Source organism: Malaclemys terrapin, chromosome 7, assembly GCF_027887155.1.
Source record: "Malaclemys terrapin pileata isolate rMalTer1 chromosome 7, rMalTer1.hap1, whole genome shotgun sequence".
Lineage (NCBI taxonomy): Eukaryota > Metazoa > Chordata > Testudines > Emydidae > Malaclemys > Malaclemys terrapin.
Window position 1 is genome coordinate 245,973 of NC_071511.1, and position 14,816 is coordinate 260,788.

The 14,816-nt window shown below is 47.7% G+C and overlaps 1 protein-coding gene across 6 annotated transcripts in view; it reads left to right on the forward strand.

Moving 5' to 3' along the window:
• The window catches only part of PLXNB1 (plexin B1), a 220,053-nt gene that overhangs the window by 164,784 nt on the left and 40,453 nt on the right, over window positions 1–14,816 (forward strand). For all 6 annotated transcript variants that reach the window (XM_054034114.1, XM_054034116.1, XM_054034117.1 and 3 more), the window contains 5 exons: window positions 5,974–6,079; window positions 11,417–11,553; window positions 11,887–12,063; window positions 12,399–12,567; window positions 14,136–14,378. In XM_054034114.1, the coding sequence (XP_053890089.1) occupies window positions 5,974–6,079; window positions 11,417–11,553; window positions 11,887–12,063; window positions 12,399–12,567; window positions 14,136–14,378 (832 nt within the window). The remainder of the gene's footprint in view (window positions 1–5,973; window positions 6,080–11,416; window positions 11,554–11,886; window positions 12,064–12,398; window positions 12,568–14,135; window positions 14,379–14,816) is intronic.

A 14,816-nucleotide genomic window follows, 5' to 3' on the forward strand; every position in this document is an offset into this window, starting at 1 on the left:
GGTCCGAGAGAGTGACATTTCGGTGTTGGAAAGATCTTAAATTCCTGCACATTTGTCTCTAGTGCATTTGGATGGGAAGGCACAGAAGGTATCTTAAAAGTTGGGATGTTGAATTGCATTACTATGGAAATACTGGTGGGGACTGACGACTTAACCATGACTCAGACTGTTCATGTTGTAACCCATAGTAAAAAGGAATATTGTTCTGTAATCCCAGACAAGATGGTGAAAACACAGAAACTACTGTGGTGGGAGAAGAATATACTTCTACCTCTGTTTCAGCAGAAGAAAGCAGTGTGCATTCACTCTCCTGACTCAGAGTGGTAGCAGTATTAGTCTGTATCAGCAAAAAGAACGAGGAGTACTTGTGGCATCTTAGGCCTGGTCTACACTACGGGGTTAGGTTAAATTTAGCCGCATTAGGTCCATTTAAAAATGAATGCGTCCACACAACTAACCCCGTTCCGTCGACCTGAAGGGCTCTTAAAATCAACTTCTGTACTCCTCCCTAGCGAGGGGAGTAGTGCTAAAATCGACTTTGCTGGGTCGAATTTGGGGTAGTGCGGACACAAATCAATGGTATTAGCCTCCGGGAGCTATCCCAGAGTGCTCCATTGTGACCGCTTTGGACAGCACTTTGAATTCCAATGCACTAGCCAGGTACACAGGAAAAGCCATGGAAACTTTTGAATTTCATTTCCTGTTTGGTCAGCGTGGCGAACTCAGCAGCACAGGTGACCATGCAGTCCCCCCAGAATCATAGAGCGCAGAATGTTTCTACGCAACCCCTATCATCTCCGTCCCTGAGGTTATTGCAGATTAGAAGGTGAAAAAAACGCACTCGCAATTACATGTTTTCCGAGCTCGTGCCATCCTACCGCACTGATAGGGCACAGCTTAATGCATGGAGGCATTCAGTGGCAAAGGCCAGGAAAGAAGTGAGCGTGAAGAGCGGAGGCAGGACACGATGCTGAGGCTAATGGGGGAGCAAACGGACATGATGAAGCATCCGTTGGAGCTGCAGGAAAGCCAACAAGAGCACAGACCCCCGCTGCATCCACTGTATAACCGCCTACCCTCCTCCCCATGTGCCATAGCCTCCTCACCCAGATACCCAAGAAAGCGGGGGGGGGAGGCTCCAGGCACCCAGCCACTCCACTCCAGAGGATGGCCCAAGCGACAGAAGGCTGTCATTCAAACAGTTTGATTTTTAGTGTGGCTACAATAAGCAATGTGGCCTTGTCCTTCCCTCCTCCCCCACCCCACTCGGGCTACCTTATCCGTTATCTCATTTTTTATCACCTAAAATCTAAAAAGGCCCGCACATTTCACAGAGTCATTACCCTTTTTTTTTTTATATAATAAATAAAGAATGAATGCATGGATTCAAAACAATAGTTACTTTATTTCGAAGGGGGGAGGGTGGTTGGCTTACAGGGAATTAAAAACAAAGGTGGCGGGTTTGCATCAAAGAGAAACACACACAACTGTCACGCTGAAGCCTGGCTAGTCATGAAAGTCATGGTTTTCAAAGCCTCTCTGATGCGCAGCGCGCCTTGCTGTGCTCTTCTAATCGCCCTGGTGTCTGGCTGCTCAAAATCGGACACCAGGTGATTTGCCTCAACCTCCCACCCCACCATAAATGTCTCCCCCTTACTCTCACAGATAATATGGAGCACACAGCAAGCAGCTCGCCGCTGGGGAGCAGGAGAGCAGAGTTGCAGGGGAAGTGATGGAGCCGTACACCATACCCTGGAGGTTGCTAGGAGCCGGGCAGGGAAGATGTTCCCAGAACTCCCAGCCAAGCTACATGTTCGACGAGGATGATTACCAGTCCTACTGCACCGTCTGCTGCCAGCAGCACCCAGGAGGACCAGAACGGATCCCCCGAGCTCGTCGCTGGGGAGCAGGAGAGCAGAGTTGCAGCGGAAGCGGTGGATGACGACGGTTAGCAGTCCTACTGCACCGTCTGCTGTGAAGGCAAGGAGCTGCTGCTGTGTAGCAATGTCAGCTGCTGTAGGTGCTTCTGTGTCTAAGGCTTGGAGGTCCTGGTAGGGCAAGGTACCTCGGCCAAGGCAAAAGAGCAAGAGCCCTGGAGCTGTTATATGTGTCAACCACAGAAGTGCTATGGGGTGTTACAGCGCCGACCGGACTGGAATGTACGGCTGCAAGACTTCTTCACCAGCGACAAAGGACAGGAATATGATGCACCTAAAATCTAAAAAGGCCCGCACATTTCACAGAGTCACTACCCTTGATAACAGAACGTCAGTGATCGCGTTGGCTACTTGGATGACAACAGCCCCCACAGTAGACTTGCCCACAACAGCAGCGGTGACAGTGAGCTGAGCGGGCTCCATGCTTGCTTGGTATGGCATCTGCACGGGTAACCCAGGAAAAAAGGCGTGAAACGATTGTCTGCCGTTGCTTTCACGGAGGCAGGGGTGACTGACGATATGTATCCAAAACCACCCGCAACAACGTTTTTGCCCCATCAGGCATTTGGAGCTTAACCCAGAATGTCAATGGGCAGCGGAGACTGCGGGAACTGTGGGATAGTTACCACAGTGCAACACTCCGAAAGTCAATGCTAGTCACGGTATTGAGGACGCACTCCTCCGACTTAATACGCTTAGTGTGGACATATGCAATCGACGATCGATTTCTTAAAATTCACCTAATTTCGTAGTGTAGACATACCCTTAGAGACTAACAAATTTATTTGGGCATAAGCTTTCGTGGGCTAAAACCCACTTCATCGGCTGCATGCAATGGAAAATACAGTAGGAAGATATATATATATATACACACACACACAGAGAACATGATAAAATGGGTGTTGCCATACCAACTCTAACAAGACTAATCAATTAAGGTGGGTTAGTCTCTAAGGTGCCACAAGTACTCCTCATACTCCTGTGTAGTAGAAGAAAACGTGCTCTCAGAGCTAACGGGAGGCGTTAAGCCCTGTTACTGAAGAAGCTAATCCTGTTGTCAGCTGGCAGTATTTTGCAGATGAACAAAGGACAGATCTCCCTCTAGGTTCTATAAGGGGACAGGTCCTACAGGGGACCCCAGTGAAGGGCAATGTGGAAAGGACGAAAGTCCTGGGAAACCTTACAAGCAACTAATTGTGCCTGCCCAGCACTGTGGGGATTTAATGTTGCTAGCCCACAACTGCACTTTTGCTGGTCACTTGGAGGCACTGAGAACTTACAATAGGTTAAAGAAGAATTTTTACTGGCCAGGAATATAGACTGATGTGGGAGAGTTTTGTAGATCTTGTGAAGAAAAAGACCTGCAGGACCCCAAAAAGTCCTACACCCTTTACCTGTGATACAGCAATCATTTTATGGGGTAGAAATGGACACTGTGGGCCCTATGCCACATCTTACCCAAAGGGCAAAAAATATATCCAGGTGTTAGTGGATTTTGCCAAAGTAGTTGCTGTAACTAACATAGAGGCTGACTCTGTAGCAAAAGCCCTTTTCACTATTTTCAGCAAAGTGGGTTTCCCTGAAGAGATTTGATCGGATTGAGTCAAATTTCATGTCCCAGCTATTCAGTGAATTATGGAAGTTGTGTGGAATGAAACAACTAAACACCACCCCATATCATCCAGAGACAAATGGTTGGGTGGAAAGGTTCCATGGGGCACTGAAATCAACACTGGGAATGTACGCAAACAAGAGAGCCAATGATTGGGATGAAATGTCATCCTGTTCGCTTATAGGGTGGTTCCCCTGGAACCCACAGTATTTGCCTCATTTGACCTTCTATACAGAGGGAAAGTGAGAGGACCCCCAGATCTCATCAGGGACTCCTGGGAAGTGGACTCTGAGGCAGTGGGAGAACCGGTAACTGAATAGGTGCAGAGATTCAGGAAGTAGTTAAAAGACATGATGGAGATGGTTGAAACTAACCTCAGAGACAGCCAGTACAAACAAAAGGTGTGGTATGATGAACATATTTGAAAACGTTCTTTTGAAATAAGGGACTTGGTGTTAGTGCTAAGCACTGTGAAAAAATACAAAATGCAAAACTCATGGGAGGGACCATCTGAAGTGATAGAAGAGGTGAATGAAGGTATGTATCATGTTAAAAGACCTCATAGTAAAACAGCTGGTTCACATAAATAGGTTTAAAAGCCTATCACAGCAGGGAAGCTATGGTAACATGATTTGTTGTGTGGAAGGAGAAAATGAGGCATCCACCTCATTGATTTAATGGTTGAATGCCAAAATGATTCATCACTTGACTGTATTGAAATAAGCAGTCAGTTTGGGAAGATATAAGCCGAGAGAAGAAGCCATCTTGGCATCCATCATTGGACAGATACAAGGGGCCAGATGAGTCTTTCAACCAAGGGGGTTGAAGACTCTGGGAACTGAATATAAATGAAAAATCTGCTTTAGCAAAGATCTTTCACCTGGGAACACAATGAAAACAAGCACCTTGTACAGTTGTGGAAGAGCCTGACTGAGAGAGAGTCAGCCATGGCTGGAAAGAAAAAAAATTATAAGAAATCTACCTTGAACCCAGCTGTACCATGATGAGTTAAGTTTCAGCCACTAGAAAGTGTATCTTACTTTTATTTGCATGTAACTATTTTTCTTTATCCCTTGTATTTGAATTCACTTAAAACCTGTCTCTTTTGTTAATAAACATGTTTTATTTTTGATCTAAACCAACCCAGCTTTTTTTTAATTGAAGTGATTGTTAACTCCAGTTAAGGCAACAAGCTACTGTGCTTTTCTCTCTTTAAAGGAGCAACAGACTTTAGTCCAGCAGAAGGCTGGACATTTCAGGGCAGATGGTTTTGGGGAAATTCAGATCTGGGGTGTGTGTTGGGGTCAGTTGGTGAGAAGTAACAAGCGCTGCAGGAAGTGCGGCTATGCAAACGAGACCCTGCTCCACGTCCTGTGCGGATGCAAACAGCACTCCGGAGCCTGGCGGCACCTCCATAACACCATCCAAAACCAGCTGGTGAAAGCCATCCCACCGTCCCTGGGGAAGATCACCCTCGACTCCGCCATCCCCAGGACAGACAGCAGACTGCGACCCGACATCGTCGTGACAGATGCAGAAAAGAAGAAGGTCCTCATCGTAGACGTTGCTGTGCCTTTTGAAAACCGGCTACCGGCCCTCCACGAGGCCCGAGCATGGAAGATGTCGAAGTACACCCCGCTGGCCAAGACCCTGAGAGCCCAGGGCTATGAGGTCCAGATACACGCCCTGATCGTGGGAGCCCTGGACTCCTGGGACCCCCACAACGAGCCGGTTCTGAGAGCGTGCGGAGTCGGTTGACGCTACGCCCGGCTCATGAGACAGGTCATGGTGTCCGACACCATCAGGTGGTCCAGAGACATTTATACGGAACACATCACAGGACACCATCAATACCACACTGAGTAACCGAGACCGCTGACCAGGGAAATAACCCACTTTCTTCCCTGACAGACCAAGGGACGCACCCCACCCATGTACTTATCCGCTACACCGATACTGACTTGGACTCCTTATTCATTCCATGGGTGACGTACCCGAGCCCACTTATCCACTGACACTTTAAAAACTCTTGCACCCCAATCTGGGTCTATGCCGGTTATGTGATATGTATGTATCTCTTCACCCTTGCAACCGACACCTGTAATCCCAGATGTACAGTACCTTGCCTCTTAACTTGTGTATATTTCATTTTAAACATTCACTCTAATAAAATGTTTAAATCTAGACTAATGGAGACCAACATGTGGCTGTGGTGTAACAAGCAGGCTGCTGGACTGCTCAGCAACAAGACACTCCGTGCATGCTTAGATGCTATCTGGGAGCATGCAGGCCAGGAGCTGCAGCAGCAGAGCATTTTAAGGCACCCAGGGTTACAGGACAAGCAGTGACGCAACCTCTCACTGGTCTGCATTGCACCCCAAAAGGTCACCTCAAGAGTGACATTGTTCTCTGATTTCCCTGCAGTATTGTGTGCATCACCGGTGGAAGCTGGGCTGAGAGATCTGGGCACATTGCAGTGGAAGTACCTGGAGGAGGACATGGAGTTTCTGGGCACATATTTGCCTATCAGGTAACATCTCAGTTCAAACCCTTCTCATACTGCTTCTATAAGACTGCAGCTGCACTGCTATTCTCTGATCACAGATTCTCTTGGAGAGTGGGAGTTGTGTAGGTCATAGAATCATAAAAATATAGGGGTGGAAGGGACCTCAAGAAGTCATCAAGTCCAGTGCCCTGCGCTGTGGCAGGACCAAATAAACCTAGACCATCCCTAACGGGTGTTTGTCAAACTTGTTTTTAAAAGCTGCCACAACCTCCCCTGGACGACTGTTCTAGAGCTTAATATCTAACCTAAATTGCCCTTGCTGCAGATTAAGCCCATTACTTCTTGTCATGCTTAGTGGACCTGGAGAACAATTGATTGCTGTCCTCTTTATAACGACCCTTAACATATTGGAAGACTGTTATCAATTTATTCCTCAGTCTTCTTTTCTAAAGACTAAACATGCCCAGTTGTGTGTTTTTTTTTTTTTTTTTTAAACTTTTTCTAATAGGTCAGGTTTTCTAAGCCTTTTATCATTATTGTTGCTCTCCTCTGGACTCTTTCCAATTTGTCCACGTCTTTCTTAAATTGTGGTGCCCAGAATTGGACACAGTACTCCAACTGGGCCTCACTAGTGCTGAATAGAGTGGGGCAGTTACATCCTGTGTCCTACATACAACACTCCTGTTAATACACCCCAGAATTGTATTAGCCTTTTTTGCAGCTGCATCACATTATTGACTCATATTGAGTTTGTGGTCCATTATAGCTCCCAGTTCCTTTTCAGCAGTATTACCACCTAGACAGTTTCCCCATTTTGTAACTGCCTTTGATTTTTTTAGTTTCCTAAGTGAAGTACTTTGCACTTGTCTTTATTGAATTTCATCTTGTTGAATTCAGACCAACTCTCCAATTTGTCAAAGTCATTTTGAATTTTAAACTTGTCCTACAAAGTGCTTGCTATCCCTCCCAGCTTTGTGTTATCTGCAAATTTTATAAGCATACTTTCCATCCATTATCTAAGTCATTAATGAAAATATTGAATAGTACCAGTCCCAGGAGCACCATTGACTCCACCCCGTGGGTCATTGAGGCCAGTGTGGGACCCGCTACTGACACCAGGAAGTCATCACAGCACTAGCGGGATCACAATGCCTTCCACCCTGGATGCCTTTGCAGTGGCCAGGGACTTACTATCACTCCCAGTACCACTGACCCCAGTGTTGCAACCACTGGCTCCGATGAGCACGACGAGCAGAAGGGGACATGTGGCCCTGAGCTCTTACCTGGTGCCGGGGCCCACAGTACCAGCCAGAGACAGACTGGCCCTTCTATCATCTATGACAGTGTTTCCCAAACTTGGGACGTCACTTGTGTAGGGAAAGCCCCTGGCGGGCTGGGCCGGTTTGTTTACCTGCCGCGTCCGCAGATCCGGCCGATCGTGGCTCCCACTGGCCGCGGTTCGCTGCTCCAGGCCAATGGGAGCTGCTGGAAGCGGCATGGGCCGAGGGATGTACTGGCCGCCACTTCTAGCAGCTCCCATTGGCCTGGAGCAGCGAACCACGGCCAGTGGGAGCCGCAATCGGCTGGACCTCCAGATGCGACAGGTAAACAAACCGTCCCGGCCCGCCAGGGGCTTTCCCTACACAAACAGCGTCCCAAGTTTGGGAAACACTGATCTATGAGGTCATCCCCAATATGGTACTGGTTCCTGGACTCGTAGCACCGACCAGCGGAAGTGAGGGGTATTTGTCCCCCAGGGTTATCTCAGGAGGTCTCTTCTTCAGAGTCTGAGGTGGAACGCTACGCCCATCCTGACAGCTGCTGCCAATACCCATCCTATATCCCTTCAGAACCTGGTGTAGGTCACGCCACTGGCACCTGACCAGGAGGACAATGGCCGATACAAGTCCAGTGGCTTGGAATCCATGAGGATTTCCTTAGGTACTGGGACTGCCATCCCACCGAAAGACGTGGGCCCGCAGGACGTAATAGGGGCACAAGAAGAGGAGGAAGCTTCACCTCCAGTTCAAACCTCTTGCTCTTCCTCCCCAGATGAAGCCATCTTGGGGTGAGTGGCTTGCTGCCACAAGATGACTTTAGAGCCCATCAAGATCTTCTAAAGAGGGTACCTTCTAACTGCAGACTAGAGATTGAGGTACTCAAGGAGTCTTCGCATAGTCTCATTGACATCTTGGCTGCAGCAGCCCCATCTAAAGTGGTCCTACCCATCAACAAGGTCATTATGGATCCAGTCAGAGCCCTGTGGCAGACCCCATCTTCTCTCCCTCCCACTTCAAAGAAGGCAGAGAAGAAATACTTCATGCCGGCCAAGGGGTACAAATACTTACATTCTCACCTTTCTTCCGGGGTCCCTCGCAGCCAATGAGAGACAGACAGACAAGGCCAGGCAAGCGCTACCCCCAAACAAGACAACTCAAAGAAGCTAGGCTTATCTGGCAGAAAAATTTATTCAATGGGCGGATTACAGCTTCGTATCTCTAACCAGCAAGCTGTGCGTGGGAGGTATGATAACAATATGTGGGACTCTATGGCAAAATTTAAAGACTCGCTGCATCATGACTCCAGGCAAGAGTTTTCTGCCCTTTTAGATAGATATTAGTTAGTATACAAGGTGTTTCTTGTTCACTGGGAGGCTATGTCCGGTTCTGCCAGTTTCAAATGTTGTCTGTCATGCCCGGAGGCAATCCCAGTAAGTGATGGGCACTCCTGGTGCATCTGTTGCCTTAGGAAATCTCACATTGCCCAGAAGTTTAACGTCTGTCTGGCATTGAAATCTAGTGCTAGAAAAGACAGGGAGGTCAAACTTCGTCTCCTCCCCGGCTTCTGACCCAGGCCCAGGGGGACTGTGTCTGTCATCCCCCTCCCGCTACCCCCCTCCCGCACATACACCAGTCTGCGAGCAAACCAGCTGCCTCCACTATCTCTGAGCACTCCTCCAGGGCATCTAAGAGGAAGACACAAGACTCTCTCCTAAGTCTTCCCAAGACTGTGCCTCAAATTCACCGGGTAGGGAGTCTACCTAGGAAAAGCCGAGTCTTCAGCTACTTTAGCACCATCCGCACTCCAGTCAGGTACAGACAAGGCTGCTAGTTCCTCAGGTACTCAGGGCACTGCTAGACTGAAAGATGGCAAAGTCTTGGGCCCAGAGAGACCATCGGGTACCGTTAGTGGACCAAGGGGGCAAGAGGAGCTCCTCTGCTTCCTTGGTACCAAAGAAGCCCACTCGGGCTCTGACTGCATTTCCCTTGGAGTGGCTGAGACTTATGGTACCATCAGCTCCCTTGACCACTATTACCTTGGTGCAGATCATGGATTTGGTAGTGATAGTATGCTCGGTACTGCAGGAGTTTTGTTGTCCCCAGGACCTGGGTATATCTGAGGTGCCCGATTCTCCACTCCTCCTCTCTGATGTATTTTCAGTACCGAGGACATCAAGATTGCTAGAGGGTCACCTGGTACCGACGGTTTCACCTCAGATTTCTCCAAGCACTCCACCATTCCATAGTGAGTTTGAGGAAGAGGATTCTGATGAAGACCTTACCTTGGTATCCCAAATATTGATTTAGGGCTCTCCTCCTCACCTGTATAGAGGCCTCCTTTCCAGAAGTCTCTGATGAGGCTGTGACCACTCGTGGCACAAGGTCGCAGCCATTACCTTGCTGGTGTGAGCACCCATGGATGCCCCCTCCTATGCCTTATGCACCTCCTCCTGGGCCATACTGGGACCCTTGGGCACCTCTCACCAACAACTTTCCAGGGCTTTGAGCATCACCCATTGCAAAGATAAGCAACCATCATTGCCTGCCCTCTCTAGTAGATCTGATCCTCAAAAAGAAACCTTTGAGGAGCAGGAAGCTAGAGCTGATGAAGAGGTATCTCCTCCAGCCAACATCTCCTCTTCATCTCTGGATGAAGCCGTCATGCCTCCTCCTCCATCCTTAGCAGATGATTTTAAACAGCTCCAGGATCTGATCAAGAGAATTGCTGACTCCTTGCAGATCCCTCTTGAGGAGATTAAAGAATATCATTGTAAGTTGCTTGATATCCTTCATTCACCCTCATCTGCCCACATAGCTTTGCCTGTCAACAAGGCCCTTTTGGACTACGTGAAGATTGTCTTGCACACCTCAGCTATTATTCTACCTATCTACAAGGAAGTGGATAAGAAATATTCTGTGGAAGGCAGCACTATGCTAAATCCACGTCCCATGAAAAAGACCATAAGCATCTAGATGTACTTGGTAGAAAGTCTTATTTGTCAGCCTCCTTACAATTTAGAGTCACCTACTACCAGGCATTAATTGTGAAATATAATCATGTAAATTACAGCACACTGAACTCTTTTGTTGATCGCCTACCAGCAGAGCATAGAGAGCAATTCTGGCAGTCATTGTGGAGGGTCAGCTACTTGCCAGAACATCTCTACAAGCCTCCCTTGATACTGCCGCCCATTCTTTCTCTACTGCTGTAGTTATGAGAAGGGCTTCGTGGCTCCAGCTCTCTGGCTTTCCAAAATAGGGTAGAGGACCTTCATTTTGATGGGTCTAAACTGTTTGCAGACAGCACGGACAAATCTCTGTGCATGTTAAAGGACTCTAAGGCTATTTTGCATTCTCTTGGGACCTGTATACCTGCCTACAAGAGAAGGTTTACCAAGTCCCAAATGGTTCAAAGATCCCATCCTGCCCAATTCCTGACATCCCAGTGGCTGTATGAATGACACCAAGAGAGACAGAAATTCCAGAGTAGGAAACCATCCACCTCTCAGCCTTCCACCTCACATCTTTCTTCCTCCAAGGAGCAACTTTGACTGGCTGGTTGAGGGCCTGAATTAAGATTTTCATCCTTAGCAGCTGCACCAATTCACCTGCCTTCCTCCCTTTGGCAACCGCTTTTACCACTTCACGTGGGTTTGGGAGTCGATCACTACAGACAAGTGGGTTTTGGAGATCATCTCCAAAGGGTACACGTCCACATTACATCCAGTTTTGGAGAAAGAATCCACTAGATTGAATCCAGCATATTTACTTGATTTTCACTGTTATTACAGTCTGTAATCTCAGGCTCATGTCTGAGGCTGATATTTCTGTAGCCTGCAGTGTCCATCTTTGTTCATTACCGGTAGAGAGATTTTGGTGCACAGCTAGTGTTTCCTATTGGTACCTTAATCCCCCTCTCTGCTGCTTCTATTCTTTAACAGCAGAGCTGTGGTTAGAACATGGAGGCTGCAGTCTCAGAGCACATGGAACTCACTATCAGGGTCTCTCTACTATGTCTTTCCTTCACTTATTTTGCTAAGTGTTTCTCATTCATTCATTTCTCTCTTTTCTTTCCATTCAGAACCCAGACCTGAAGTCCGTTGCTCCATCTCAAGGCCCTAAAGCTGGAGGAACCTGCCTTACCCTGCTAGGCTCCAAGCTGCTGACTGGGCGCCCCAGTGAGATCAGCGTTCTAATTGGAGACCTCCCTTGCCACATGTAAGAGCTGCTGTCTAGTTGCAGATTGTAACTGTAAACAAAGTGCCATGCGCCATTCCCTTCAGGTTTGGCCCAGGCTTCTCACTAGAAAGCACTTCAGCCATTCACTCTAGCAGCAGTGATGGCTAGCTCAGAACTTTGTCTTGAGTGCTCCTGTTTGTAAGGGTAGTAGATGGAATACAAGGCCTTTAAGAAGTGGGGCGTTATACCTGAGAACAAGCTGGGGGGATGCTTGGAGCTCTTTCAGCAAAATGAAGGGCGCAGCATTTCAGAGGATGTTTCTGCAATAGCTGTGTTAACCCTTTATTGGTCTCTCCTCTGTGTGTCTCTTAGTCTCTCTGAGATGCAGGAGAATCAGCTACAGTGTCAGACGAGCCCCAGTAACATGTCTGTGGAGCTTCCAGTAACTATCAAATATGGACACACGGAACGGAGATTAGAAGGTTTCCTCTTCAAATACACTCTGGATCCCAATATCACTTTTGCAGAGCCAGCCAAGAGCTTCCTCAGGTATTGAGAGATGCACCCCTGGCATTGCAAGTGCACCACTCTTCCCACAGGGCATCAGGAATACTGAGAGCTGCACATGCATGCATGCTCACACATTCCCACAGCAGATACCGGAGCATTAACTGTGTCTGTATAGATGTCTGAGTAGTTTTACTGCACTTATCACCTTCGTATCTGAGCATGTGGGTAGAGTGAGTCCAGACTTGTGCATTGAGCCATCGGATGGATGCATTCCCTACAAAGGTTGGCACCAACCATAGGTCGGGGATGTCACAGCTCATGGGTTGGTATGTGGTGACTAAATATGTGACTCTGACTGCTTCTGTGTGTTGCAGCGGTGGGAGAGTGATCCGAGTTCATGGACATAACCTAGATGTTGTACAAAATCCAAAGATCCGGATTACGATTTCACCATCAGAACGCCGCCGGAGAGGGCTGGGGAGATGGCGTAGGATCATGCCAGAAACCGAGTGCTCACAGAATGCCCTGTGCAGCATCCAGCAGGTATCTTGACCTTTGTGCTGGCAAAGCATGCAATAGAATTGAGGCTGAAGGCCTCTGTCAGTGCTACTGACCTAATGGCCAGAGACAACCTATATCAGGGGCTCTTGTGCCCCTTGTTATAGCCTTCCTGGGTCCTACAAACTAACTGTGAACATGAGAAACAAAAAGTCTTCCTTGGTGAAACATTGTCCTCCAAACTCAAAGTTTAACACACCCCTTCCCACTTTGTAAAATTCCAGCTCCCAAATCCCCATCTCTCCCCAGAGCCTGTGCAGAAACTTCCAGTGTGGGAGACAGAAATGACATGACAGCAGCAGAAGGCATGAGGAAATCTGCAATTACATTGTGAGACCTGTCTGCACAGTGCCCCCACAAAAACAGACTGTACCCTGTCCTAGCACGGCTCTGCCTTAGCAATACCAAGGCCCTGCCCCACACAGAGAGATGACAACAAAATCAAAGTTAAATGAAGTTGTTGTACCCACAATTCTGCCTGCCATTTACAGCACCTCACCTGCCATCATGACTACCCCAGAAGAAAAGTCCCTGTGGAGCAGCTGCTCTAGTGTCTTAGACTGTATAGAGTCCATCTCAGTAGGGGCTCCAACATAGGATTTCATTTAACAGCCTGGCAGCCATAGCACAACACCAAGCTGGACCTCCACTGCTGCACGTGTGCTCTACATTACTGAGAATATGTGCAGCAATGGAGTGCTTGGTGCACATCCCCACTTCCTCTGAAATGCTGACCTCTGCCCATCCCCTGCTGAATCCTATTGCACAGTTGGCAGATTGCATTATCGGGTGGCCACTTTTCTCTGAAATAGGTGGTGGTGCATTATTATTATACTCATTTAAAAAGCACTTGTGGCCATGGGGTGAATCTCTCTGGGTATACTAGGTACATCCTGGACTGTCACCTAACAGGACGCAGGACCGGTCAGGCCATTGATCTGCTCCATTGTGACAATTCATATGCTTTATCGAAAGCCATATTTCCCCATCGTTCTGGACAGGTTTTATCTGTGGCTATGAATTCCAGTGGGGGAACAGAGACTATCTGATATATTTAGATATTAATCTTTTCCCATGTTTACAAAATGTAAAAACATTGCAACGAAAGTAACAAAAATCATTGATAAATCAAAGCGGCAGCATCCTCAGCCCCCTAGGGGTATGCAGCTTCCCAGGCAGCTGAAGCACAGAAAACCCCAGTGAACAAATAGGCTTTGCAGCTGGCCACGAAAGTAAATAAACACGTTTTGTCAGATCAATGGGGCTGTGAATGCTAGAGCTAGGAGCTCTCTATGGGGAATGCCCCGCCCTGAAGAGTTGGGAGACCACTAAAATCACCTTGGAGAGTCCCTTAAAGTTCAGACTTGTCCTCTGCATCTGGGATGGGTGACTGGGATGGCACCTAGACAGGGTGAGTGCAGGGGATTCCTGTGCTCTGCTTTACACTTGTTTCACAAAACCCTGATGATGGGATGCCATAAGGGAGCAGCAGTGTTAGAACAGAGGCTGACTTATTCTTTCAGATTCCTGACTCTCTTCCCTTCTGCTCCTAGTTTGAAGAACTGTGTCTCATTAACTCCTCCTACCTTGTCCTGTGTAAAACTCCGGCCATTAACCTGCTGTTGCGGATTGTCCAGGTCAAACTGGAATTTATTCTGGATAATCTAAGCTTCGATTTCAAGTCCTTGCATCCCACACCCTTCTCCTATGAAGTTAATCCAATCCTGAAACCTCTGAATGCTGAGGACCCTGCCAAACCATATCGGCACAAGCCAGGAAGTGTCATCTCTGTGGAGGTAAGGCTACAACCAGCTCAAAATCTCAATAAACACCACATAAACCTACTTCCTAGATGATGGCCTGGGACTGTTATGATATCCCGGCAGTGCCATAGGTCTTAATGGCACTTCACTGGCATATGGTAAGAAGGGCAATCCCTGCTTTTAGCAGCCTACAGCCTAAAGGAGATACAATCTGACACACAATGAGAAATGGCCCAACAGCTGAGGAAGGAGTGCAACAAAAAAGAGCCCTGTGCTGTGTGCATAGCTTGTTAGTGCCTTGCATTGTTGCTAGAGGGTTCTGTGGGACTCGAGGAGAGCAATTAGAAATAAAACTGCAATATAGAACAAATGGAAAAGGGGGAAATAGATAGCAATCAATAGCAATTAGAAGTTATGAAGTGTAGAAAATTGATAGGAAAGATAAAGACATCAGGGAAGAATCTATGGCAG